Consider the following 25,815-nt stretch of genomic DNA (forward strand, 5'->3'; position numbering starts at 1 on the left):
GCTGGCGACATAACCAATCTCTTCAGTAATAACAGACAGTCCGGAGTGTGTTCTCTCTCTCTCTCTCTCTCTCTCTCTCTCTCTCTCTCTCTCTCTCTCTCTCTCTCTCTCTCTCTCTCTCTCTCTTTCTCTCTCTCTTCTCTGGTATTAAAAGTGCTCCAGGCATCTCTAGTACTTGGGAAGAGAAGTACTTCCTACTTTTTACAAGACGGTGGTGGCGGTGGTGGTGGAGAGAGCCCCGTTGTGATTGTTATGAGTTATTGACAAGGTCCGACATTGGTTCCTAAGAACGTCTAGTGTTGACGGAAGATTTCCAGGGCTGTTAGAAATCTTTCAGTGCTGTTAGAATGTTTTCACTGCTGTTAGAAGTCTTTCAGTGCTGTTAGAATGCTTTCACTGCTGTTAGAAGTCTTTCAGTGCTGTTAGAATGCTTTCACTGCTGTTAGAAGTCTTTCAGTGCTGTTAGAATGCTTTCACTGCTGTTAGAAGTCTTTCAGTGCTGTTAGAAATCTTTCAGTGCTGTTAGAAGTCTTTCGGTGCTGTTAGAAGTTCTTTAGTGTGCATATATATATATATATATATATATATATATATATATATATATATATATATATATATATATATATATATATATATATATATATACATATACACGCAAATATAGCATTTCACATATTGCATTTTTTTCCTCTCTTCAAAGGACGTGAAATAAACTCAGAGAACGTGGAACTGTCAAGTAAAATAGAATTATTTTTAAAAGTCAGAAACTAGTTTATTACGTGTCATGCTGAGCACTCATCTGTGTCGTTTATCTAAAAGGCAATTTAGCCAAACAGTGTCATACTTAACAGTCATCTATGTCGTCAATTTAAAGGGCAGAAATTGACCCATTAAGTGTCATACTTAATAGTCATCTGTGTCACTTTATTCTCCCAACTACCAATCGGAGAGCAGACAGCTGTAGCAGTTTAAGGGAACCTAGCTGAACAAAGTCATTCAGGTTATATTCAAATATTATTCAGGTTTGGTAACTTCAGTAATTCATTGGAGTTCGGTGTGGCCAAGCTCCGATTCAAGTGAAATTCAAAATACAGGAGAGTGGTGATGTATATTTATAAACTGACTGATTCTAATCCTGATTTTAGGGATCAGACTTTGATTATTACTTAATCCTTAAATGATTTTCATCAGCTTATAATTAATCTCTCGATAATTTTGTAGGCTTAGAAATAGTTTTCCTCATTTTTTGTCATATCTGTTCTTAGCAATACTCAGAGAATGTTTTTTGTTTGTTAGATAGAGAGTTTCAATGTCCAGTGTCAACATTCATTGAGGCCATCCCTGTTAACCATCAACTGAACAATCCTGAACACCTCCTTCAGGTGTTAACAAGGCAATTCTAAGGCCATGGGCGCCCTTAGGTATCAACGGTTCTTATCAATAAGACGTCAAGCTTGAGGGAATTGAAAGACATCACTTAGCCAAGAGTCGTGTGGGAGTGTGAATGAATGAAGTCATGTGGTCAACGACGGAAAGCCAGGGAATCATTGTACCTGTCTCGTTCAACGAAAAATGTGAATGATTATCGATCGTTTTACCAATAAAAACTGATAAAAGCAGCTTGAAAGATGAGAGTGTACAGCATTGGTGATACTATTTGCTACTGAGCTGTGTTCATAGACAGTCTCCTAGCCACCTAGCCACTCTCCTAGCCACCCTCCAAGCCACTCTCCTAGAGGTTTTCTATCCTAGAAGTCGTCTGTCCACCGAAATCCGTATATCCTGGTTGCTCTCTGACGTAACTGTTCCCTGAGTGGTTTTCTAAACGGCTTTCTCTCTCGTCAGTGGCTGTCATGGTCAGGCTGACCCCGGGCGAGTGGAGGGAGGGAGGGAGGGAGAGCCAGGTGGTGGAAGGGAGATGGCGACCCCGCCTGCCCCTTCCAGGGGAGGAGAGAAGATAGGAGGGGAGTAGCGCCTCCCCGCCCATCCTACCCTACCCCTGAACCAACGACACACACACACACACACACACACACACACACACACACACACACACACACACACACACCGTTGGGCGGCTCTACCAGGCAGCAGCGGGTTAGTGTGTGTGGAGACCTCGTGCGGTTCACATCTCCCTCCCTCACCGCTCACTAGGAGGAGGAGGAGGCGCTGCCGCGGTCGACGGCGACGACGCCGAAGAAGAAGGCGAAGACATCCCTACCACCGCCACCACCACTTCACTTCGATGGGGTCTTGAGAGATAGACTTCTACTGCCACATCGTCATCGTCTTCCCACCCTATTATCATCCCCAGGGGGAAGGAGAGCCATCCCTATTTATGACTAATCAGTCGATCAGAGACGTGTATGAATTCATTTTTTCCTCAAATGTCTCAATGAGGCTGGACAACAACCACGTTCGCGATGGGTCGGCTTCTGAATCGCTCATTAAACGTGTCATACACGATAAGATATTTGAAGCTTAAGTTTGATAAGTACTTCAGTTGATTTGTCGCATTTTTGTCCATAATGACACAGTGAATTACATAGATATATACATATGTATATATCTATATATTTATATGTCTATATATATATGTGTGTGTGAGTATATATGTATAAATATATATGAATATAAAGTAAGAAACTCCATACTGTGTAGTAGTTCTTAACGGGAAATAGATGAGAAAGTTTTGAAATTAATGTAAATGAAACATGCTTTATTAAGCTCAGCTATATATACATATACCTCACGACTACCAACACTTGAAAAATAGAATTACTGCCCCTCAAAAAAAAAAAAAAAGGCATCGTGTGGCTTTGAAAATCACCCTTCATCTAGAAACCTTCACTAGAAAGAAATATATAAAAAAAAAAGCTTGGAAGAAAAAGGTCAAAAGGTTTACTGCAATGAACTATCATCCGTGGATCCAGACCAGGCAGTCCATAAGAGATTCTCAGATACATTTAGTGTGGAATTAAGTGCGGAGGGAACCCGGTCCACTGCTCTACCATCTGGCCCAGCCCCACCACGCTGGTGAGGCGAGTGACATAATCTGCACGAGAAAACACGAGGGAATAAGACATCCACAGATGTTCCTTGAGGTCTGACGTGTGTCGTCTCCTGCGTACGCCTCGCGGTTGCACCTGTTGTAAACCTCGGTACTCTCACGCGTATTTAGCGAAGGTCTCAATAGCCAACATCGCTGGATCTAACATGCCCAGATAAGGGCGATAGGAACACGATATGGAGAGTGTGCTGAGCCTCGTTATCTCCTGACCTCCGTCGTAACATAGTATGGTTGGCAGAGCCAGTGAGTGTGAGGGGTTATGAGGGAGGCAGTGAGGTGTGTGAGAGCTGGTCACCCGCGTCGTTCCGGTGTGCAGGCTACACCAATCATGATCTCCCATCTGGCCTTCATGCTAACGACCTTTTTCTTCGTCGCTGTCACAACGGTTCGCTCCCAGGAAGACGAAGGTAAGATCATCGTATAAAGATGTTTATATATATATATATATATATATATATATATATATATATATATATATATATATATATATATATATATATATATATATATAAAATGTATATTTCTTTGCAATCCGATAATAGAACTGCCAGAGATGATAGTTATGATTTTAGCGATCACAAAGAAGCAATACGTGGTAATTATTGTCTGATGTATAATTTAGATCAAGGGATATATTATGACATTAACTCAGATATTGAAATGAAAAGTTGATGATGATACGTGATACGATTATGGTCCTAGCATGATATATGCTGGATATACATATATGAGATGAAGATACATGACGATGATATGATATTCATATTAGACCCTCAACAAGACAAATTTGAGGTAATGTCACAAATAATTTTACCAGTTATGGGTAGACGATGGAAGGACATTGGGATTTCGCCAAGAACTATACACAATAGATTACGAGTTATACAGAGTTATAATCATAGTACTGTTAAAGATGAGCCCAGTAAAAAAAAAAGAATGTTTGATATCATAACGTTTAGATATGTTACACCAGTGGCTCGTTCCTACACTGAAGTCAAAACCAAGTGTCTTGATACACATCGTTCCTTTATCAATTAAAAAAAAATTAGATGTTCAAAAGACTGTCATACATAAAGGTGGATTCCTCAACTTACCATCTGGTCGTTCTTATACCAAAATCAAAATCAGATTCCTTAAGAGATTCGTTCCTTTAATAAAAAACAAATGAGGTGAATCAAAAAGAGTCAGAGTTAAAGACAGATTCTACAACTCCAATGACATTTGCATGTACATAAAATTAAGGAAGTTTCTCTCGTATATTATGAGGGTTAAACATCTGAATACTCCCGAAGCTAAACTCGACAGTTGACAGACGGGTGGCCGAAGTTTACAGAATCCTGAAGTGGGTAGATTTTGCAAATGGGTAGATGGTTTATACAACAGGAAGATAATGGTTCTGAGCAGGTGTCTTGAGAGAGTTAGTTTAATCATGAGGGAGGTAAAGGTTTAAAAATCACAGGTGTCTTAAAAGAGTTGGTTTTATTCTCTTGATCGATGATGGTTAAAACAAGTGCCACAGAAGAGATGGTTTATTGATAGGTGATGGTTAGGGGTAACTATCATAAAAGAGATCATTAATACATCACGGGGCTCATTTGTTAAGGGGTAAGTGTCCTAAAAATAATGATGGTATATTAATTAGGTACTTGACGGTCAAGATGGGCGTTTCTTAAGGGGTAGTTTATTCATTAGTGAGTTGATGGCAGACGCAGGTGTCAGAAAGGAGATGGTTTATTCATCACGTAGGGTTTCTTAAGGTGTAGGGGCTGGTGTCATAGGATTTATTCATCGCGGAGTTGTTGAATAAGGCAGGGGTCTCGAAAGACATAGATTATTCATCACGAGCTGTAAAGGCTTAGGTGTGGTGTCGTGTAGACGGTATAATGTTGATTCATCAACAGTAGACAGATGGAAATCGCAGGTGTCGTGGAGAAAAAGTCATCCTTATCCAGTTTTGCGGGTTATTAGATTCGCACACGAAGGTGTGGCTTGAGAATCTCTGTGGAGACTCCTGTGGTCAACTCATTTTTCTCTCCCTCTGTAATACTGACGGCCTCAACTCCTCTCTTCCGGCACCCAAACGATGCATATGATTCTCCTCCAACCCTCTCCCTCAAGTTCCTCCCACCCACTCCACTCCCCCCGGCCAACTCGGTGTATGACCCAGGCTGGCCTGCTGGCTATAATAAGATTCAACATTTTGAAAAAGGTTTATGGATCTCACGCCTCTAACTTCCGTTCACACTGCTCCCCAAAGTTTGCCTTGGTTGAAAGACGTCTAATAATTGCATTATTGCATTTAAAAGAGTTTTCAGGTATCATTAGAGTGTTTTAGAATGTTGCGCGGGGCTAAACCACGTATATGTAATGAACTCAACTGTTATGTAACAAGTCGAAATTGAGTGTCAGCTTCACGAATAGATATCAACTCAAATTTACTGGCTATATGTGCTCGGATGAAACCCATCTTATTGTATCCATTAACCATGGATGTTGTTATTATTCATTTACCACAACATACCTTAATGGATGTGGTCATAGAACTTCCAATGTCCATCATCCACAGTCTACCTTAATGGATGAGGCGTAGTGATTCCTTCTACCATCCCTCATCCACATTTTACCTAGATGGATGAGGCATGGGAACACCCTTCTCACATACATCACCCATGATCCCACCCACGTTATACCACCTCATTTGAATTCCCACGAAGTCCTACCCTCGAGCCTATGTGTATGAATTCATAACTTCATAAAAAGAAAAGAATCCTGCTGAATTAAAACCTCCAAATCACACTGTTCCTATGAGATCTCAACTCCTTCAAAAGCTCTCTTCTTGGACAACTAGCCATGCCCAGATCTCAAGGAAATCTTCATAACTACACGATTCTCTTGTCGAAGTGGGACTTTATGAATATATGAAGATGCCCTCGCTGATCATATAAGACACAAGAATCCATGACGGACTACACAGTTCTCGCCCTTACGGTGAGATGTTACAAAGTTCAAGCTGAAAAACAATGCCAGTGGCTGGTGTCATTTCTCAGTGGCCATACAGGATACACACGTCCCGTTGGATATAAATTTGCTTAGGATCGCGTCCCCTTCTCGTTATGTCCGGGGAAGGTCCACGAAGGACGAGAGAGAGAGAGAGAGAGAGAGAGAGAGAGAGAGAGAGAGAGAGAGAGAGAGAGAGAGAGAGAGAGAGAGAGAGAGGGGAGGGAGGGAGGGAGGGAGGGAGGGAGAGAGAGAGAGAGAGAGAGAGAGAGAGAGAGAGAGAGAGAGAGAGAGAGAGAGAGAGAGAGAGAGAGAGAGAGAGAGAGAGAGAGAGAGAGAGAGAGAGAGAGAGAGAGAGAGAGAGAGAGAGTAAATGAGATAATGGAATATCTACCAAAGGTCAAAACTAGATAGAGAAAAAAGAATGAAAAAAAAAAGAAGGCATCATCTTGAACAGCTGATGAATATAAATGCCATACTTGAGAACACATAAAATATATATATATACATGAGACAAGGGAAAAGAATAATAAAGAGAAACTGTAAAAATAACTCCGAAATGACAATGATGGTTTGACTTGCAGAAATCTTTCGTGAGAAAGGAGAAAGGCTGAAAGAAGGAATGAAAAACGCCCATAACAGCCCTTGTGTTGATCTTTTCCTCAGCGTATATCCAAAACTGCTGAACCAGCAAAGGAAACCCCCGAATCTTTTTTTTTTTTTGTGTGTATAAATCGTCAAAATGAAAATTCTCAAATAAAGGAACTTGACATTCAGCAAACGCCCCAACAGAAATATGAATTATGAATTTCTTAACTCCCTTTTCCTCCCCGTCACAATGGTGTATATATATATATATATATATATATATATATATATATATATATATATATATATATATATATATATATATACATATATATATGATGGCTTTCACTAGCGGTGTATCGATATGCAGGCGGAGTCTGGTAGCATCTATCTATCTATATACTTACCTATATATCTATCTGTCTCAGCTGTGAATCGAGTCTGCTTCATTCTCGCGGCACACCTAAGAAAACTTTGCCAGTCCTCTCCTGTTGTAACCCATGGAGGTGGGAGGAGGCGGGTGGACGGGAGTGACCCTTGAAAAGAGAATTTTTTGAGGGGATACCAGAACTGGGTGAGGAACGGGAGGTGTTAAGGCAGGCAATGATAACATGTGCGAAAGAGGAGTGTGGCGGACGGAAGGCTGTCTGAATGTGAGGATGGATGGCGAGTCGTGGGATGAGGAAGCTAAGCTGTTCTTGAAAGAGTAGAGAGACTTTTGAGGGAAGGAGTGTGTGTGATTGGGAGATGTATAAGTGGAAAGAAAATAGAGATTAAGAGGAAGGTGCAGTGACTGGAAAGAAGGACAAACGAAAGTTTTGGTGAGAAAGAAAGTATCAAAAAACTTCAGAGAGAACGAGAAAATGTTTTGAAAGGAGATGAATCGTGTGACGAGAAGAAGAGAGCAAATGCGATCATCAGTGGAGGGAAAAGATGAGGAAGTGGTTAAGTGGAAAAGAAGAGATGAAGAGGATATGAGGCAATTATTTCTAAGGGCTGTTGAATGTGTTAGACGATTATGTGATATGTTGGGCAGGTGTTTTGGACGTGGAGGCATGCAAAGTGAGGGATCATGGCAAGGGGATGGGTGAAAAAGAGACGATTATGAAGGCTAAATACTACATCATAACCTTCTAAAGTAACGGCACCTGGGGTCTTTTTTTTTTTCAGTTGGTTGTGGCTGCACACATCTAGACCCCTTACCAGACCTGGTTGGTTTGGTCTAATCAGGGAAGGGAGGAGGGTCTTGTTGGGCTGTGAGGTACAAGAATGTTTGGTCATCTTTTCCCCTCCCTCACGGTATGAACTCTCATACATATATAGCAGAGGGTTACCACGGTGTTGGGAGCTCCCTGAAGCGTCGATCTTTCCAGTTAGTGTCGGTAAGAAGGACCTTGTGAATCGATGAGACACTCAGTGTTATCCTCCTTGCAGAACAGGAGCTCATTCTCGTCAACAAGGTCCACTATGTCATCATGTTCATGAGGCACAGATATCTTTTTTCTTTTTTTGAGGGGGTACCTCAGAATCACCTTACGAGTCGGAGGAAGCTCTTCAATGCCAACAATGTTTGCCACTATTAAGTCTGTGAGGTGGGTGGGGAAAGAGGCTGGATCTTCTGAGAGAGAGAGAGAGAGAGAGAGAGAGAGAGAGAGAGAGAGAGAGAGAGAGAGAGAGAGAGAGAGAGAGAGAGAGAGAGACTGGAAGCCAAAGGAGCAGACTTGTTCTCTAACTCGAGCTGAAGCTGAAGGGGATGGAATGTTTCAGCAGTCGCTATCAAGCACAGCAACATCCTCGACTGGTTGAAGAGCTTTCGTCCCTCCTCAGTCAGTGTTTTTCCTCGACGCAGTGCTCGCCGTCAGGGAGCTCCTGCAGAATCCAGCCCTCGTCGACCCTCTCGAAGCAGCACGGTTCCTTGGTGTATCACCCGCAGAACTGAAGAGGTGTTCGGTGTCAGGAATTTCGCTCTAAAGCCATCAACGGGAAGAATGTCAAGGCCGACGGAATGCACGGGTGGATGCATTGTCCGGTGATAGCCTCCTCTCGCCCCTGCCTCTACTCTGTGGGGATGAATAGAGGAAACTCCGTAAAGATAGAAATCTCCTTCAGCTGCTGGCTAAAGAAGTTATCCTGGCCATCTACGTCTTCTAGTTAACGTCTCGAGGAAGGGAAGGGAGAAGGCCCTGATTTCCTTCAACTACAGACTTAAAAGAAATTTCTCACCGTCCGTGTCCTCTGGTTACACATCTCCACGAGGCAGGGAGAGGATTCTAGGAGCTTTGTAGATTCCTGATCCTCATGACAAAGGAAGGCGGCAGGTCGGAGGAGGAGGAGGGGGAAGGAGGTAATGCTGTAGTTGTCCCAGTCATTTTCCTAACTAATTAAGGTCCTACGACCTTTAAAAGGCTTATATCCCCTTCCAATGGCCTTCATCCCACATTAGGTACGTTTTCCTTGAAGGCAGTTTTTATTTTTCTTTTTTTCTTTTCAAAAGATACCCCCTCCGGTCTCATCAGAGCTGAAATAACACGATCATGGGGAATAATCCGTGCGAATAGCTTCAGGCTCCTCTTCGTGTAGGCTGCTGCTGCGCTCAGATAAGTGCTGGCAGCACTTCCTCCTCCTCCTCCTCCTCCTCCTCCTGCTCCTCCTCCTCCTCCTCCTCCTGCCTAAGAGCTGTTAAGTAAACCATGGCTTCTCTGACATCTCCCTCGATCCTGCTGGGATTGGATCTTATGACATCTTCAGGCGTCTCTCCTCTCATGGCCGTCGGGAGGGTGGCATACCACACCTCACACCCCTCACCAGTGCCTGACCAAGTAATGCTGTATGACTGCAAAGGGGTAATACTGTTCATATGCTGGAGATTGAACCATAGCATTACACTACCCTATCGAACACATCAACACATGTTTACGCTGCCTCTTCTGACCTCTAACAGCAAGACACGAGAGGTCATGCCTCTTTTCAATAAGCTGAAACATATTTCTGCACCAACATGCACTTACCATTGTGCTGTTTCTGATGTAGTACTTCTAACATTAGGTATTCCTACAGGATGTGTGTAGAACTCTACAGCTCTGAAGTCCCATCTCTTGAACATTTTCTGCGACTATGATAATTTTTCTAAGCGCTCATGTGCAAGCAGCTTTCACTGTCTCATCACTCAGAAATTGATCATCTTTTTGTGTTCAATGGAGACGGAATGTTTTTCACAGTTTCATCAGTTAGTAATGAATTATTTATCTGTACTCAGTGGTGACGGAGTTTTACACTCTTGGGACCCCATCTCTTGAACGATCTCTACTAACATATTATCATTTTCAAATATCTTTGTGTTCTTAGCAGTTACTACATTATCGTAATTCAGCTTATTCCATTGGTACATTATCCTTATGCTATAGAAGTACTTCTTTATATTCTATATAACAAGTTTATTCTATTTCATATCATAGCCGATGGTTGTTCTGTGTCTTCATCTTCGAATACCTGTGTACTATATACATCATCCAGCGGATTCAAAACTTAAAGGATGTGATCAGTTCACCTCTTACTCCTCAGTCTTCATAGTTGGGCAAATTCAAGGCTTCTAATCCTTTCTTGTAACTCAGCTCTTTGGTGCCCTCCTCTGGACTTTCTCTTTTAGTTCTTTGTGCTTCTGTAGATGCAGTGAACAAACTTGAACTACAAATTATACTTTTGGCCTAATGTAAGATATGAATAGCTTGCTGAATATTTACTCATCCACGAACATGAATGCTGTTCTTATATTTGCCAGTAGACAATTTGTCTCCTTCACTCTTCTTTCCAGGCTGGGACTCTGGCTACAGAGTGATCCCTCCTCATTAATCTATGATCCCTCCTCATTACTCTACTTTCACTCGGTTCGAATTTCAACAACCATGTGTCAGACCAACATTGGAATCTGTCTAGGTTTCCCTTGTCATATGATGCAACCTCCTCACTTCTCGCTCCCCTCTTGACCTCATCCGCAAATATCCGTATTCATATGGGAGTCTATTTTTGCTATCAGGTAGATCGCATGCATCCAGAAGAGCAATGGTCCTAGAAGAGGACCCTGTGGCACTCCGCTAATGAACTCAGCCCGTCTCGAAAAGGCTTTTGTTTCCTTCCGCTCAGATATTCTTCTACCCATAGGAGTCTCTCCGTTATTCCTGCATGGTGATCCTGCTTATCAGCCTCCCATACGGCATAGTGTCAAATGCTTTCTGGCAGTCGAGGTAAAATATGATCCACTTAGCCTTGCCCTTTATGTCAGAGATCACTTTCTCTTAGAAATTTGAGAGATTCGATATCAAAATGACCTCCTTCACCCAGAAGCTGTGTTCTCTCACATGATTCCTCGAGAGAGAGAGAGAGAGAGAGAGAGAGAGAGAGAGAGAGAGAGAGAGAGAGAGAGAGAGAGAGAGAGAGAGAGAGAGAGAGAGAGAGAGAGCGTGTGTGTGTGTGTGTGGTTCTATATCCCTTAGACTTAATAGAGCGTGAACAAATTTCCCTCTGGATCTGTTCAGTACAGGGGAGGGGGAAAAAAAAATACACATATAATAAAACCTTTCACCGTATAATCTCCCTTTACAGAGGCCCAGCCTCGCGAGCTGTGAGACTATGAACGCGCTCCGTAATAGTCCATATGAATGGTAGTCTCATTTCATACACAGAGAATTACGGCATTATTTCCCCCTTTCCCCATACCCCCCAAACACAATGAAACACGTATAGTGCTATAACACCTCTCTCTCTCTCTCTCTCTCTCTCTCTCTCTCTCTCTCTCTCTCTCTCTCTCTCTCTCTCTCTCTCGTTATCTATCTACCTATCTATCTATCTATTATCAACTTATTTATCTCTATCGCTTTCTCTCTCTCTATCTCTATCTTTATCTTTTTCTTTCTCTCTATCTCACTTCGTGAGAGAAAGAGAGGAATAGAGAGCCATCTCAAGATCCTGGGCCGGGGTCGGGAGACACCAGTCACCACCTCAATCGTTCTCCTTCGGCAGTACAGTGGTAACGCCCTGTAATAATAACGGAGTGACACAAGGCTGTATCCAGGCGTCAACACTGGCCATGTTTTCTAATGGCTTGTGTACCTTTAAAAAAAAAAAGAGGCTGAAAATAAATCTATTTTCTAATAACCATATCCTTTTACACAACCCCACAACCCCCTTTGTAAATGATACGCTTTTTTTTTTCATTTTTTTTCCATTTTTTCGTTCTTTAGCGCAACACACACACACACACACACAGGGGAATTCGACATCATCATTCACCATTTTTCCTAGTAAAGGATAGTGTTATTTTCATGTTTTGTAAGGCTTGCAGTACAGAGACAAGCACACCTGTGTACTAACAATCAATTAAGAGGATGATGTGCACATCTGGTCTACACCACACCTGCAAGTGTAACATACCAGTTTCATCCATGATTCTCTACGTATCACATTTATACATGTATATATATATATATATATATATATATATATATATATATATATATATATATATATATATATATATATATATATATATATATATCTTTCTTTTTCTTTCAAACTATTCGCCATTTCCCGCATTAGCGAGGTAGCGTTAAGAACAGAGGACTGGGCGTTTGAGGGAATACCCTCACCTGGCCCAATTCTCTGTTCCTTCTTTTGGAGAATTAAAAAAAAACGAGAGGGGAGGATTTCCAGCCCCCCGCTCCCTCCCCTTTTAGTCGCCTTCTACGACACGCAGGGAATACGTGGGAAGTATTCTTTCTCCCCTATCCCCAGGGAAAATGTATTTATATATATATATATATATATATATATATATATATATATATATATATATATATATATTATGTGTGTGTATGTGTGTATGTATGTATGTATGTATGTATATGTGTGTGTATGTGTGTATGTATGTATGTGTGTGTGTGTTTGTGTGTGTGTGATATCTACATACGCAGTTTTTGTGTGCGTATGAATGGTTTCGCTTCCGTGCGTATTTACGTGTATGAGGTATTCACAGTCGTGAGGGACCTTCATCATGACCCGACACTAGACACCACGAGAGCGGCAGCAGTTCTCTCGTTTCTTTTGTGTGAACAAATCGTCCGCCACGGGTCAGCCTTTTGTAATCTGAGCCATTTCATTCCGTGAGCTATCACGCCTCTCTCTCTCTCTCTCTCTCTCTCTCTCTCTCTCTCTCTCCCCGTCCGTCTCTATCTGTCTGCCTGTCCGTCTTCGTGGCCGAGATTGCCATCTCTCTCTCTCTCTCTCTCTCTCTCTCTCTCTCTCTCTCTCTCTCTCTCTCCCTCACCCACGCGTGGAAGATGTTGGTATTCAGCCCACAAACACACACAATCTTCCCCATCTTCACCCGGCAACAAGAAGCAAGCTCGCACGGGTCGCTCTTCTTAACTCACTGTTTCTCTGCGGTGAGCGCTACGCCCTGTCTATCCCTGTACTCTGAAAATGAAAACAAACAAAACAAAAAAACATCGTTGTAGGTTTTCGTAGGTGGGTTGGTCGTGGCTCGTAGTCTGTCTGATCCCAATGATATAACATAAGTTACTTCTGACCTTTACAGTGTTCATTTACACCATCATTTACTTCAGCGACAGCCTTATTAAAACTCGCTCATTCACAAATCAGGTTTTCCTCTTATCATTATCGTATACTAAACCAAAATGTTATCGAGACGTTGCTAAAACACTTTTCGAAATCAGTCCCGGATGAGACGAATCTCTCCGGGAGATCCAGATCTGCGCAAGAAACAACCGGGAAATCACATCTGCGCAAGAAACAAAAAAAGAATCGCGAGAAGCGCAATATCTTGACCCCTTCTGTTTTGCACGCCAGAAATTTCCCCTCCCGCCCGCCGTCCACCGACCCAATATCATTGTCCGCCTCAGTGCGTTGCAGCCCCCCTTTTGACAGAGTGCTTTGACGTTCGCTCATTTATTTGTGGTTTACAGAGAGAGAGAGAGAGAGAGAGAGAGAGAGAGAGAGAGAGAGAGAGAGAGAGAGAGAGAGAGAGAGAGAGAGAGAGAGAGAGCCGAGAGGAACATACAAGTTCGACGTGAACTCCTCATAGGTGACGGAGGAGCGTATTCAAATACCTCAACAGCAGCTCTTTCAATTTTCATTAGGAGACGAGAGGACTCAGAAAGAAATGTACTCCTAACTCAAACACTGCAATATTATCCACCCAGAGGAGGAGGGAGAAGGAGAGAGGTCAAGAAAATCAAGATGGAGAACAAATATGGATCTAGAAGGAATTCTTTTTCTTTTTTTTTTTTTCACTTGGTAGGATTTGGTCAAAGGACTTCGTTCAGCATTTGAGTCCCTCGCTATAAATGAGTACAATTGTTCTTTGGTGAGACAGTCTACCTTACTCCTGTGTGTGTGTGTGTGTGTGTGTGTGTGGTTAGCATTCATGGCACATTTTCACCATCTCTGACTTCCATCGCTTGTGGGACGATGGTGCAGACGTGTCTCGTGTGCCAGTGAGAGTCCAGTGTGGTGCGTATGTAGGTGGGAGGCACACGTACAGTACTTGGTGATCCTCCTCCCACCCTGCTGGTGACGCTGTTATCTCTAGTGCTTCTTTCTGACTTGGTGACGGTACGTAGCCCTTCGTCACGTACGCTTGGGTGAGGCGGGAGGGAAGGGAACGTTATCGAATTACGATATCCCGGATGGAGAGGGTGATATCTAACATGTGTTTGAATTCTGGACGCGGTAGTCCGTCCAGAATTCAACCCTGCTCTTCATCCTCCATTTAGAGGTTGGTCTATAAAATGGGCTTTCTGTTGCCCGTGCCGGGGCATCTAACGTGGGAAAATAAGGATTTATTTTGATAACTTGACGATATAGAGTGATACATGTACTTGTTAAGCGGAAATTTTCTTCCGTTTGCATGAAGATGGACGCTAAAGATAGCTATAGAAAATGAAACTTGTATGGCAGAGTTCCTCTATATAAGTTCTTAAGATATATAGCAATGTTTCTATACATAAGTTCTAAACATATATAGCAAGGTTTCTCTACATAAGTTCTACAGATATATAGCAATGTTTCTCTACAGAAGTTCTAAAGATATATAGCAATGTTTCTCCACATAAGTTCAAAAGCTATAAGGAAAAGTTCCCCTATATAAGTTCTAAAGAGATATATATCACTGTTCCTCTACGTGGAGGGTCACCTGTATGTCTAGTGGAGCCATAGATTGAAATGAATGTTGGGTGAGTAATTGTCAGCAGGCCTAGTAGGGCAAGCTAATATGGCTCATTTAAACTTGCTTGCATGACCAGTTGACAATTTAGTTTTTCTTTGATGATACATCAGTAAAATAAATTGAGTTGAACATTTTTTTTTTGCCAAAACATTAAACATTTGGCGAAATGTGTTTTCTGTAAATGTGATATGAAGTATCAAATACGATTAATGTTTGCGAGTGAATATTTTGTGTGTGGGAGTGTGTGTGTGTTAATATATATATGTATATATATATATATATATATATATATATATATATATATATATATATATATATATATATATATATATATATTAGTGTATGAGCATGTATTCCATTTATGTATGTATACGTCTGCACGTCTTACTCACATATGTATGTATGTGTGTATTTGCCTGCTTCTGAGGATGTATGATATGAGACAGCCAATATAAACCTTTCCCTGAGTGTAAGTATGTCAGCGCCTGAACGGGAGTGAGTGCATGAGGAAGTCGATACAATAACCAATACTGAATCATTGTACATAGATCGAGGCGGTGTTTCTACCTTCTCTCTCTCTCTCCCTACCCACCTCTCTCCCTCCCTACCTACGTCTCCCCCCTGCCCATCTGGATCTTCCCCCTCCTCCCCCAACCACCCGTCTCCCTTTCGACGATTAATTATATGTCTGCTTCAGGCGTCTTTGATGGTTGTTTCAAAAAGACTGTTTCGCTCTCACAGGGGAAACTGATCTATCGAAATGTAAATCTTCAGAAGAAAAAGGAAATAATTTTACTTCCCCTTTTTTTTTCCTCTACTGAAATGACATGTTGCCCTTGTGTATAACATACCGTGTTGACGATTGCTTAGAGCAATCTTGAGACGTAGGAAAACTGTGTTAATTGCAAAACAGTAAAGATGGTGCACACTATCATGTTGTTCTGTGGGTTTTGCATTCTTGTGGCTCGTAAGATATTTGTGCCATTGTCCTGCGCAGGAGTGGATAATATAGACTAGATAGATTCCTCTTAAAACATCTTGGCTGCATTTAAGATGCAGAGGTTCACAGTGATGGCATATTACACCAGATAGTGACATTAATCAGAGGGACCTGATTATCATATGCTCTCTCTCTCTCTCTCTCTCTCTCTCTCTCTCTCTCTCTCTCTCTCTCTCTCTCTCTCTCTCTCTCTCTCTCTCAATCTCTGGCATTGTATAGCGGTCTAATCTATACCTCCAGCGAGTATCATTTCCTCGAAACAAGCAATGTAGTAAAGCTATCAACCGTGTCCACTAATCGCCTGGGTTGTGTGTGTGTGTGTGTGTGTGTGTGTGTGTGTGTGTGGGGGGGGGGGGGGGGGGCACACAATGCTGAAACAATCCACGCATCAAAGATCGTCTCTCTCTCCTCCACCTCCTCCTCTTCCCCCCCGCCCCTTTCTGTTTCTCCTCCTCCCCTCGAGTTCCAAAGCCCCAAGTATTTACCCAGAGGACATAATGAGTTCTTGTGAAGTAGTCCTAGTGAAGATGGAGCTAGTCTTTGTGTGAGGTTAATGAGGTGGTGATTACGTAGTCTCATGTCGTTTTGATATGAAGGCCTGCCCTATTTACTCTTTCTGTGTCTTCGAGTGGATATTGGAGGTTTCAACTCTAGGGGGAAAAGTATATATATATATAAATAGATATGTCCGTGGTTGACTCTGTGATCTGACGTAGACATTTTTCAGAGACTGTGATGGTTTATGGGGCGATGAGGCGGAGTTCTGTGGTGCAGACTGGTGGTTGGGGTTGAAATCTTGACCCTGAATGAAGGGATAGTCGTCTTTACCACAGTTGGTCGGGGTTGAGGCCTTCCCATTGAGCGGAGGAGGTGGGGAAGTCTGGCCATGATTGGACGGGATGGAGTATGTCCCTAATTGGAAAGGATCAAGGGGGGGAGTTGTCCCAGACTGCAGACGGGGTGATGGTCTCTCCCTGGCTGGTAAAGGGGTAGATGTATCTATGCAAATATGTAAGCCATATGCAAATCTTCACCTTTGAAAAAAACAGGGAATGTTTTCTGATATTTACGTGTCGCTAAATTCACCTTTTATGCTATAACTTAAAGATTTATTTTTTTTTTCTTCTCCTAAGTCTTGTTTAACCACACACACACTCCAGCACCTCTGCAGAACCCGGAATCATGTACCACTAACCTCTTCGTAGGTCTCGAGCCGCTTGCTTACCTTTCAACACTCCCTCCTTCCTTCTCCCTCCCTCCCAGCACCTCAGGCTCCATTACTTCATCTTCACTGAACATTCTCCCCAAATATTTGAGGTGTTGAAAACCTCTCCAGCCAGTCCACCCAGCGTCTCTCTCTCTCTCTCTCTCTCTCTTTGTATATATATATATATATATATATATATATATATATATATTTAGGAACACATACGCACATACCAAACTTCAAGTCACATTTTGTAAGATGATTACAGAGATGATGATACGTAAATATCACAGAGATATGGCTGGTTTCAGTGAAGACCTAACTGTACCCAATACAATCTTTCAGCCAGGCAGTGAAGAAGAAGAAGAAGGCCGATTTTGCAGTGAAAATATGTAAGGGTGTTCCAGTGTTGCCAATAAAGTGCCAATAATGTTTGTCCCCCTTCCCTGATGAATGGGACAAAGGGAAGAGTCTCTCTCTCTCTCTCTCTCTCTCTCTCTCTCTCTCTCTCTCTCTCTCTCTCTCTCTCTCTCTCTCTCTCTCCCCTACAGTAGACACAAGGAATGTTGAGAATGCGGGATATTTCAGGGTTCTGGTTGATGTTGGCGGGCTGGTGTATATGCAGATTTTTCCATTGGGCGAGTGTGTTTCGCTGTGCGGGATTCGCTGCTTCGTTCGTTGGTTCATTTCGCAGTTCGACTCGTCTCGGAGGGTGTGATTCGGACGAGTGTTAACATGGGCTACATGATGAACATTTAGCGATCGAAGGAAATATGTTCTTAACAAAACAGCAGCTCTCTCTCTCTCTCTCTCTCTCTCTCTCTCTCTCTCTCTCTCTCTCTCTCTCTCTCTCTCTCTCTCTCCACACCTGGGTACCTGACTTAGGCTTGACGTGTGTGTGTGTGTGTGTGTGTGTGTAGGTAATTACAATTGAATAATTACACTCATGCTATATATATGATGTTAACAATGAAATAGATATGATAACAACATAAATGTGAATAATGGAGGTAATAATAATTGTAATAATGATAATAATGATAATAGATATAAAGATGATAATAAAGAAAAGAAGACTTTTAGAATAACAGGTATGTATAATTCCCTTTCCATAATGTATATGTAACAGTAGCAGTTAAGAAAGCTTGAAAAAAGACTGGTAGTAAAGAAATGAAAAAGGCAACAGCCATACGCTATTCTCTTCAAGATAATATCGGTTGATAAACATACATGACTAATTCAAAGTGGGAAAATATTTCTATCCAGTGGGAGAATTATCTTTGCATAATACTGACGCAAAATGCCCTAATCATCTTTTTAAATTCATTCACCTTCTAAAATTTTGATGAAGGATTTCTTTTCATTTTTTTCATCATTCTTCTTTTTTTTTTCTTTTTACTTTGTTTTCTAATCTTACATAAAAGTCAGCTGGGAATGGCTGGCCATTAAGCTTGAAGCAAAACCCTTGGGAGCTGATAAGCTAAGCAACAAAGGAGTTTGTGTGTGGGGTGAGAGGGGGGGAGGGGAAGATAATGCTCCTTCTCTTGTACTCTGGGTAATTATTTCTCGTGCAGGGCAAACGAGTTTATTTGTCCTCTTCTCTTATGCACGTCGCTTCACCAGAGTGTGACTGATGACGTCGGATATTCCCAGGAACCATATGTGTTAAGATTAGATTCCTTGTGGTTGTAGAAGGCTCCACTCTGCACTCCTGCAAGATTATTACAGTTTGCTCGTCTCTCTCTCTCTATGTATATATATTTTTTTTTTTTTTTTTTTTTATACTTTGTCGCTGTCTCCCGCGTTTGCGAGGTAGCGCAAGGAAACAGACGAAAGAAATGGCCCAACCCCCCCCCCCCATACACATATACATACACATATATATATATATATATATATATATATATATATATATATATATATATATATATATATATATATATATATATATATATATATATATATATATGTGAATAAGAGCAAGGTTATTAGGTACAGTAGGGGTGAGGGTCAAGTCAATTGGGAGGTGAGCTTGAATGGAGAAAAACTGGAGGAAGTGAAGTGTTTTAGATATCTGGGAGTGGATCTGTCAGCGGATGGAGCCATGGAAGCGGAAGTGGATCATAGGGTGGGGGAGGGGGCGAAAATTTTGGGAGCCTTGAAAAATGTGTGGAAGTCGAGAACATTATCTCGGAAAGCAAAAATGGGTATGTTTGAGGGAATAGTGGTTCCAACAATGTTGTATGGTTGTGAGGCGTGGGCTATGGATAGAGATGTGCGCAGGAGGATGGATGTGCTGGAAATGAGATGTTTGAGGACAATGTGTGGTGTGAGGTGGTTTGATCGAGTAAGTAACGTAAGGGTAAGAGAGATGTGTGGAAATAAAAAGAGCGTGGTTGAGAGAGCAGAAGAGGGTGTTTTGAAATGGTTTGGGCACATGGAGAGAATGAGTGAGGAGAGATTGACCAAGAGGATATATGTGTCGGAGGTGGAGGGAACGAGGAGAAGAGGGAGACCAAATTGGAGGTGGAAAGATGGAGTGAAAAAGATTTTGTGTGATCGGGGCCTGAACATGCAGGAGGGTGAAAGGAGGGCAAGAAATAGAGTGAATTGGAGTCATGTGGTATACAGGGGTTGACGTGCTGTCAGTGGATTGAAGCAAGGCATGTGAAGCATCTGGGGTAAACCATGGAAAGCTGTGTAGGTATGTATATTTGCGTGTGTGGACGTGTGTATGTACATGTGTATGGGGGGGGGGAGCCATTTCTTTCGTCTGTTTCCTTGCGCTACCTCGCAAACGCGGGAGACAGCGACAAAGTATAAAAAAAAAAAAAAAAAAAATATATATATATATATATATATATATATATATATATATATATATATATATATATATATATATATATATATATATATATATATATATATATATATATGTTATCCCTGGGGATAGGGGAGAAAGAATACTTCCCACGTATTCCCTGCGTGTCGTAGAAGGCGACTAAAAGGGGAGGGAGCGGGGGGCTGGAAATCTCCCCTCTCTTTTTTTTTTTTTTTTTTTTTTTTCCAAAAGAAGGAACAGAGAATTCGGCCAGGTGAGGGTATTCCCTCAAAGGCCCAGTCCTCTGTTCTTAACGCTACCTCGCTAATGCGGGAAATGGCGAATAGTTTGAAAGAAAGAAAGAAAAGAATATATATATATATATATATATATATATATATATATATATATATATATATATATATATATATATATATATATATATATATTCAGAGAGAGAGAGAGAGAGAGAGAGAGAGAGAGAGAGAGAGAGAGAGAGAGAGGGGGGGGGGGGGGGCTTCTTGGGAGGAAGGGAAAAGAAGGAAACGCCATCGAAGGCTTTGGAAATTACGGACAATGGAAGAAATTTAGTTGCTAATGGATTTCCGACGAGGAGAGAGACAATGTTAAGTCGAAAATTGAGTTTATTTTAATTTTTGTAACCTTTGGAAATATACTCTTTATTTTTCTTTTTGTTTTGTCTCCTCCCCTCACCCCCCTCTCTCTTTTCCCTCAGTCAAAGTATTCTCACAATGTAATTGAATTACATTTAGCAGGCGAAGAAGCTGTGAAAAGTAGCCAATATGATTATGGTGTTTCTTCATTTTTACTTTTATGTAAGTCAGACTAGTATGTGATTTCAGTGAATGTGATATTTTTGGGTGATGAAATGATTTGACTTGCTTGAGCTGGCAAATTGGCGAGATAGAATCCTTCATTCCCTTAGGGGAAAAAAATATTTTCATCATTATCTGAAGGTTTTTTTAACACACACACACACACACACACACACACACACACACACACACACACACACACACACACACACACACACACACTTTTTTCTTCTTACCTTTTAGACTCAGTGAATATTGAAATGAAAAGGGTTGGGACAGTGGAAGAACTGGAGAAAAAATTGGAGCCAGAGAGAGAGAGAGAGAGAGAGAGAGAGAGAGAGAGAGAGAGAGAGAGAGAGAGAGAGAGAGAGAGAGATGAGCTCGAAAACTTGAAGTGATAAGTAATGATAAATGACAGAAACTGTTATATGTTATGTAATCTCCCGATCTCGTATTTGTATACCACTTACAGGGACCATCGTTTGTCCTGTAGTACACCAATCTTGGATGTGTTCACCAATTTTCGAAATTCTACCTTTCGAAGATACAAAGAGGCAAGTAGATATCCAGCAACTACCCACAGTCATGTACATCAAGGGGCACTTGGCACTTGGTCTTACACAGGACTGTAACACCAATTTTACCCCACTACATATCAGAGATAATCTTTGCTAATCTTCAGCTCTAAAGAGAATCTAATCCCAGCTTTAAGGAAGCTCCCTTAATACATCTAACGTTTTTAAGCGTGACCCTTTTCATTTGTCAAGCGCTCTCCTCTTCAGGAAGAGATAGTTCACTCTAACTACATCACACGATCGAAGGGGAAAACACGCACCTCCCTCGAAGAACAGTTGATCCTTCCTGAATGAGCTAATTCCCCTCACACATTATGAGTCTGAATACCAAACTTTCCTTTTCCCTCTCCCAACCCGACATTGTATACTACAAAGAGATTGTATTTCAACACTTACGGCTTACGAGAATCTACAGTTCACAGCCTCCACGGACAATTAAAAGTTTTCCAGGACTGGAACGAATCGAAAAACTTTAGTCCACTTCCACACGCCCCCCCCTAAGTCTACGTACATTACCCCCGCCCCCAACACACACACACAGTGTTCAGGGGAACGCGGAACACCAGCACTGACCTACGCTGCCTATGGCCTGGGGAGGAGCATTTAACCTCCCTGTGTAAATCCGAGAGGGAGCCAGTTCTCCCAGCCTGTGCTGGTATTACATGGCTTGGCGCACCAGATGTTCCGTGTTTCGCGTCCATTACTTTCTGTTGTAAAGGTTACGATGGTTTCTGAACAAGGCTCCGTCCCCGACGGCCACAGCTAGCTAAGTGTGTATATGTGTATGTGTGTGTGTGTGTGTGTGTGTGTGTTATGACCATTGCATTGTCACGAGTCTGCTGTACCGTTAGTGTCAGCCATTCGCGAGTTGATCCCGTGGCCATGTCTTGCTGCTCATGAGTCGCCTGCGTTTGAACCCAAGGGTTGCCATTGATATAAAATGCCGTTGTTTCTCTCCATGAGTTGTTATGGATGCATTGTGACATTGATCTGCTAATCAGGAGGAGGAGGTGGTCACGGATGTATTGCCATAGAATAGATAGCCACTCATGTACTGCCACGATTGGGTTATTACCAGAGTCCTCATATGTGGTGCATTGGGGTATGTGTCTTAAGTCCTTACATCATGGGGAGTTTAAACTCATTATCATTTACCATATCTTTAAGAAGCCAGGACTCACCTTATAGCCTTCCCGTCTTGTCTTCTTAAGTATACTAATATCAAGACAACTTCCTTCATAAACCTCTCACTCGCGCGCGATGACACAGAGATAACCCTGGAGACTAGATTCGTAAACTTCGAATATTGGAAGCAAACATGATGCAGGAAGACACACTTCTTCTTGCTGGTGCTTGATTGGTCAACCATCATCAAGTCAGCAGTATATATATATATATATATATATATATATATATATATATATATATATATATATATATATATATATATATATATATATATATAAAAGATTGGGTAGTGTTGAAGATTGTAGGACAGAGCAGTATGGGATTTCATTATGTTAATAGTTTGGTTAGTGTGTGTGTGTGTGTGTGTGTGTGTGTGTGTGAAATTATCTATTAATACTTACCTATTTGTACTGCACGGGGGGAAGGGGGCACTACACCCGTGAGACCCCCCTCTCCTCCATCTCTTAAACATACACTCATCAAACTTCTGTGTGTTGTCTGTCGTTCATGTGTCAAGGTATCCATTACTTGATCAGTTTATGCCATACCGCAAAACGCGAGGCATCACACACATGAGCGATATCACCACCATCAAGTTATCATAGATGTCTTTACGCCGCATAAAACCATTGTCGCTACGCGCTTATAAGCGCTTCTTCCCCCCCCCCCCCTCCCCTCTATTGTCGCAGGATCCATATACGCTTATCAAGGGGAAAAGATTTACACCTTCCTCATATAATGGTAATAATTACGTGTCTGTAAATTCCATCAGGGAACCTATCTCTGTCCCCCCCATCCTCTCTCTCTCTCTCTCTCTCTCTCTCTCTCTCTCTCTCTCTCTCTCTCTCTCTCTCTCTCTCTCTCTCTCTCTCTCTCCCCATTCAGGGGTGTGGCTGATACCATAACACTGACGTATGATCCCTATAAATCCGGGTCATCCCTTATTATTGCCCCTGGGGATAACGGAGAATGACATCATTGGTTATTACTCATCCCGCCAAACGAATTTCTCGACAAGAATGCCTACCACACCCACACCCCCACCCCCAACCCCAGCCCCCCCCCCCCCCCTAACCCCCCCCTAACCGCCACCTCCCCCAAAACCAATGACTTACGACCGGACTATAATAATTTTGCTTTTGGTTGGGTTGGGGGGGAGGGGGGGGAAGTTCGTCTTTCCAATCTCATCCACATTGGCCAATAAAGATAGCCTGTTTAGCCCCACGATCATCCCCCCCACCCCCACCCCTCCCTCCCTCCCTCCCTCCCTCCCTCCCCATCCCACAGATAACTAACCCCCCGCCCCCCCACCCCTCCCTCCCTCCCTCCCTCCCTCCCTCCCTCCCTCCCTCCCCATCCCACAGATAACTAACCCCCCGTCCCCCCCCTCCCCTCCTTCCCCCTTTCCCCCCCCCCACTCGCCACCAATCCCTCCACAGCCACCATGGATTTACGAGACACTACCCAACTTTAATTACGCATTTGTTGTCAATATCAGGTTTATATATAGCGTGAGTTGCCGGCTGCAGGGTTAATGACGTTCCCTGAGGCGTGTAGCGCACTCACGCTCACTCACAAGGCCCAGCTGGGGTCGAAGGAGAGGGGCGAGGCAAGATCAACGGAAGGAATAGAGTAATGTGTCTTTCATGATGATTTTTTTCTTTAATCTACTCTTCAACCCTCCGTCAAGGACATGTGTGTGTGTGTATGTGTGTTTGTGTGTGTGTGTGTGTGTGTGTGTGTGTGTGTGTGTGTGTGTGTGTGTGTGTGTGTGTGTGTGTGTGTCTGTATCTATTACAGGAAGAAGCGAAAGGTGTTCTTATCTCCCACGTGGAGTTGGGGAGATTAGGCTCCCCGTAAAAGGAGAGAGAGAGAGAGAGAGAGAGAGAGAGAGAGAGAGAGAGAGAGAGAGAGAGAGAGAGAGAGAGAGAGAGAGAGAGAGAGAGTATCAATTGGCCATGTCCCTCTGTGTCCTTCCTTTCTGGTGACCACCATCCTCTTCGCTCCTCCATCTGCCTCCCTGGAGAGTCACTGGTGCATTTATCTTCATTCGGCACCTGGATAATTCCCCCCCCCCCCCTCCCCTCTACCCCCTCCACACACCCAACCCTCCCTCCAACACGACTCTTTTATTTCTTTCTTTCTCTCTTTCTTTCTTTCTTTTAAATAGAGGACTCCAGTGGTGTACGAAACGAAGATTAAATCTTCCTCTTTCCCTTCCTGTCCACCCACACAGGTGCGTTCATGACATACGATACCATGAGAATGGCTATATCCTTATTTCACGAAATTTATCCAAGTGGCGTTTCCTGAATGCCCTTGAACTTAGCCTCTGACATTCTAATTACAAAAGGGACATTAACCCAGCTGGTGTATGATGTGAGCCTTCACCTTCATTATTATACTGCGATTTTCATTAAGAGAGATGCATAATACTTCTTTCTTTCCTTCGTCTTCTTTTATTCTTGATCATTTCTTGTTTCTTTCTTCTTTCGTTTTACAACTGACACCGAGAGAGGTTTTGATATGTGCTTGACTATGTATTCACGGCGTCTAATAATCCCTCATCATTTTAGGTTCTATTTTAAGAAGAGTCATCATATCCTATATATATATATAATATATATAATATATATATATATATATATATATATATATATATATATATATATATATATAGATATATCCCTGGGGATAGGGGACAAAGAATACTTCCCACGTATTCCCTGCGTGTCGTAAAGGCGACTAAAAGGGGAGGGAGCGGGGGGCTGGAAATCCTCCCCTCTCGTTTTTTTTTTTTTTTTTTTTTTTTTTTTTTTTTTTTTTTAATTTCCAAAAGAAGGAACAGAGAATTGGGCCAGGTGAGGGTATTCCCTCAAAGGCCCAGTCCTCTGTTCTTAACGCTACCTCGCTAATGCAGGAAGTGGCGAACAGTTTGAAAGAAAAGAAAGATATATAATATATATATATATATATATATATATATATATATATATATATATATATATATATATATATATATATATTCCTATGATATATATATATATCATAGGGTCAATGTGAAACCAGATACTAAACCTTGATAGTAAATTCGCGCGCTGACAATACAGCCATTGTACAGTAGGGGGGAAACTCATATATACAAGTCGTGAGTATTGTAAAGAGAGGGGAAATATGATATAGAAGGGGTGAGCATCCTCTTTCCCTGTTATGCAACTCTCGGTTGAGTTGACATATTGAGACCTCGTGTGGGCTAGGCTGTGAGGGGAAACCCCCTTTTGTCAATTCGAGAAC

The 25,815-nt window shown here is 42.1% G+C and overlaps 1 protein-coding gene across 2 annotated transcripts in view; it reads left to right on the forward strand.

Annotated features, from left to right (window-relative positions):
• Positions 1–2,115: 2,115 nt before the first annotated feature.
• The window catches only part of LOC139755633 (B-cell receptor CD22-like), a 125,418-nt gene continuing 101,718 nt past the window's right edge, over positions 2,116–25,815 (forward strand). For both annotated transcript variants that reach the window (XM_071674223.1, XM_071674224.1), the window contains exon 1: positions 2,116–3,477. In XM_071674223.1, the coding sequence (XP_071530324.1) occupies positions 3,330–3,477 (148 nt within the window). In that variant the 5' untranslated portion in view covers positions 2,116–3,329. The remainder of the gene's footprint in view (positions 3,478–25,815) is intronic.

Source organism: Panulirus ornatus, chromosome 19 (genome assembly GCF_036320965.1).
Source record: "Panulirus ornatus isolate Po-2019 chromosome 19, ASM3632096v1, whole genome shotgun sequence".
NCBI classification, from domain to species: Eukaryota; Metazoa; Arthropoda; class Malacostraca; order Decapoda; family Palinuridae; genus Panulirus; species Panulirus ornatus.